This window comes from Cryptomeria japonica, chromosome 3 (assembly GCF_030272615.1).
Source record: "Cryptomeria japonica chromosome 3, Sugi_1.0, whole genome shotgun sequence".
NCBI classification, from domain to species: domain Eukaryota; kingdom Viridiplantae; phylum Streptophyta; class Pinopsida; order Cupressales; family Cupressaceae; genus Cryptomeria; species Cryptomeria japonica.
Window position 1 is genome coordinate 207,708,128 of NC_081407.1, and position 2,944 is coordinate 207,711,071.

The 2,944-nt window shown below is 41.5% G+C and overlaps 1 protein-coding gene across 1 annotated transcript; it reads left to right on the forward strand.

Moving 5' to 3' along the window:
- The first annotated feature begins 686 nt into the window (after positions 1 to 686).
- LOC131041030 (aspartyl protease AED3) lies at positions 687 to 2,289 on the forward strand. The gene has a single exon (XM_057974013.2). It carries the CDS (start codon positions 724 to 726, stop codon positions 2,140 to 2,142), a length of 1,419 nt encoding a protein of 472 aa, XP_057829996.1. The 5' UTR covers positions 687 to 723; the 3' UTR covers positions 2,143 to 2,289.
- The last annotated feature ends 655 nt before the right edge of the window (positions 2,290 to 2,944 follow it).

Consider the following 2,944-nt stretch of genomic DNA (forward strand, 5'->3'; position numbering starts at 1 on the left):
ATCAATCAATTCATACATCTATCAATTATACTTTCGGTGAAAGTAGGAAACTTTTATTTGATTGGTAGTGAGTAAACCGGCTCCAAAATCGTACTGTCTTACCATGGAAAGTTTGTAAAACGAAGTTAATCGTGCATTACAGACCATTGATCTTATGGCGAGGAAGGAGGGATGAAAGTTCTGATTGCGGAAAAGGGGGCATAACCATTGGAGAATAGTGAACCCACTAAATTGCGTTCATTTAGTGGAGTCAAGTCAAATAGAAGGACAGACGATAACCATATGCATACAGAAATTGGAGTCAAGTCATAAAGGAGAAACGACGCACTAAATTGCGTTCATTTAGTGGAGTCAAGTCAAATAGAAGGACAGACGATAACCATATGCATACATAAATTGGAGTCAAGTCATAAAGGAGAAACGACGCACTAAATTGCGTTCATTTAGTGGAGTCAAGTCAAATAGAAGGACAGACGATAACCATATGCATACATAAATTGGAGTCAAGTCAAATAGAAGGACAGACGATAACCATATGCATACATAAATTGGAGTCAAGTCATAAAGGAGAAACGACGCGGAAATTGCGTCAATTACTAGCAGTCAAAACAACTACAAGGAGAGCCGGAAGCCAAGTTAAGCGATACTTTATCCATTTCACATCTATAAATATGGTCATCTTGTGAATCTTTGCATCATTGCCTGTGCTTCTCATAGACGACAATGGCAAGGCGTCTATGCTCATTCCTATTGTCTTTTCTAATAATTGTTTCTGTGTGGGCAGAAAACAGTAAATTCGCCCGACTAAACCTTGCATCATTCACCTGGAAAGATGCAGAGGATAACAAGAACTGCTCTGCGGGTGAATTAGAAACATCAAGCTTGAGCGTGATGCACATTCAGGGCAAGTGTTCTCCTTTCCGCCTCCTCAATTCATCATGGTGGACAGCGGTATCCGAGTCAATTAAAGGCGACACTGCGCGCTACAGAGCAATGGTGAAAGGGGGATGGAGCGCCGGGAAAACTATGGTTAATCCCCAAGAGGACGCGGACATCCCGCTGGCTTCGGGACAGGCCATCAGCTCGTCAAACTACATTATCAAGCTGGGTTTCGGCACGCCTCCGCAGAGCTTCTACACTGTCCTCGATACCGGCAGCAATATCGCTTGGATTCCGTGCAACCCATGCTCGGGTTGCTCAAGTAAGCAACAACCGTTTGAGCCATCCAAGTCGTCTACGTATAACTACCTCACCTGCGCTTCTCAGCAGTGTCAGCTTCTGCGTGTCTGTACGAAGAGCGATAACAGTGTGAACTGTAGCCTCACTCAGCGGTACGGCGACCAGTCGGAGGTGGACGAGATCTTGTCGTCTGAGACACTCTCTGTCGGCTCTCAGCAAGTGGAAAATTTTGTGTTCGGATGTTCGAATGCGGCAAGGGGACTCATCCAGAGGACGCCCAGCTTGGTTGGGTTTGGGAGGAATCCTCTCTCCTTCGTTTCTCAGACGGCAACGTTATATGACAGTACGTTCTCGTATTGCCTTCCCTCCCTCTTCTCCTCTGCTTTCACAGGGTCTCTCCTTCTGGGGAAAGAAGCTCTTTCTGCGCAGGGCTTGAAGTTCACGCCTCTCTTGTCCAACTCTAGGTACCCTTCCTTTTATTATGTGGGGTTAAACGGAATCTCTGTGGGAGAAGAGCTTGTATCCATCCCAGCGGGGACATTGAGCTTGGATGAGTCGACGGGAAGAGGGACTATCATAGACTCGGGAACAGTCATCACTAGGCTGGTGGAGCCCGCTTACAATGCCATGCGAGATTCTTTTCGCAGTCAGCTCTCTAATCTGACTATGGCTAGTCCCACAGATCTTTTTGATACGTGCTACAACAGGCCGTCCGGCGACGTGGAGTTTCCTCTCATCACGTTGCATTTTGACGATAATCTTGACTTGACTCTGCCCCTGGATAACATTTTATACCCTGGGAATGACGACGGCTCCGTGTTGTGCCTTGCTTTCGGTCTTCCACCGGGAGGAGGGGACGATGTATTGTCAACATTTGGGAACTATCAGCAGCAGAAGTTGCGAATAGTGCATGATGTTGCAGAGTCTAGGCTTGGAATTGCTAGCGAGAACTGCGATGGTTAGTTGGTTGCTGAGTGTTGTTTATTCACCGTATTGTCGCCTATAATACCACACCCAACGTCCACTCTGCTTCACTATAATACCAGAATGATAACGTAATAATAAGTATATTTTATTCCATACTAATTAATAGATGCATTATTTCATCAATGTTTGATGTTCATTTATCATTACAATATACTTAAATATGGTTGAATTGTCATATTTATAATATAAAAATTGAATTTAAAACAGTGGATCAAAATATTCAAAACACAAGCATAATATGTATTATAACAATATGAAATTATACAAATGTTATACACATACATTATACTAGATAGTGTATTAACAATTCATATCATTTAATGCTATGAGATTTCCAGAATCCATGTTGTATTCTTTTGAATTTTTTTGGACTCGATTGTGTGTATTTTTTTCCCATCAACATTTCGAATAACACTCTGTGATTCATCATCAGGATGAAAAAGAATTCCAAGGAGATGAAAAAATCACGGAATTTACACAACTATGATTACACACATGTAATTGAAAGAGCAATTTACTTACAAATATGAAGACTAGAGGCACAATACTTCTTAAAACGGGAAAGTTGATTTATATCACAACTAATCACTTTCAAAATTAAACATGCATTGGATATTTATTTTTAGGGTTAACATAGAGATGAGGACTATAAACATTATTCTTCATTTTTCAGTTGATTACATAACTTGCATTTCTAACTTAGATTATTGATCAAATGAGAAAGGTGGGGATATCCTTAAGTAGTTGAGAGGTTTAACCAAAGAGATAACAATTAATG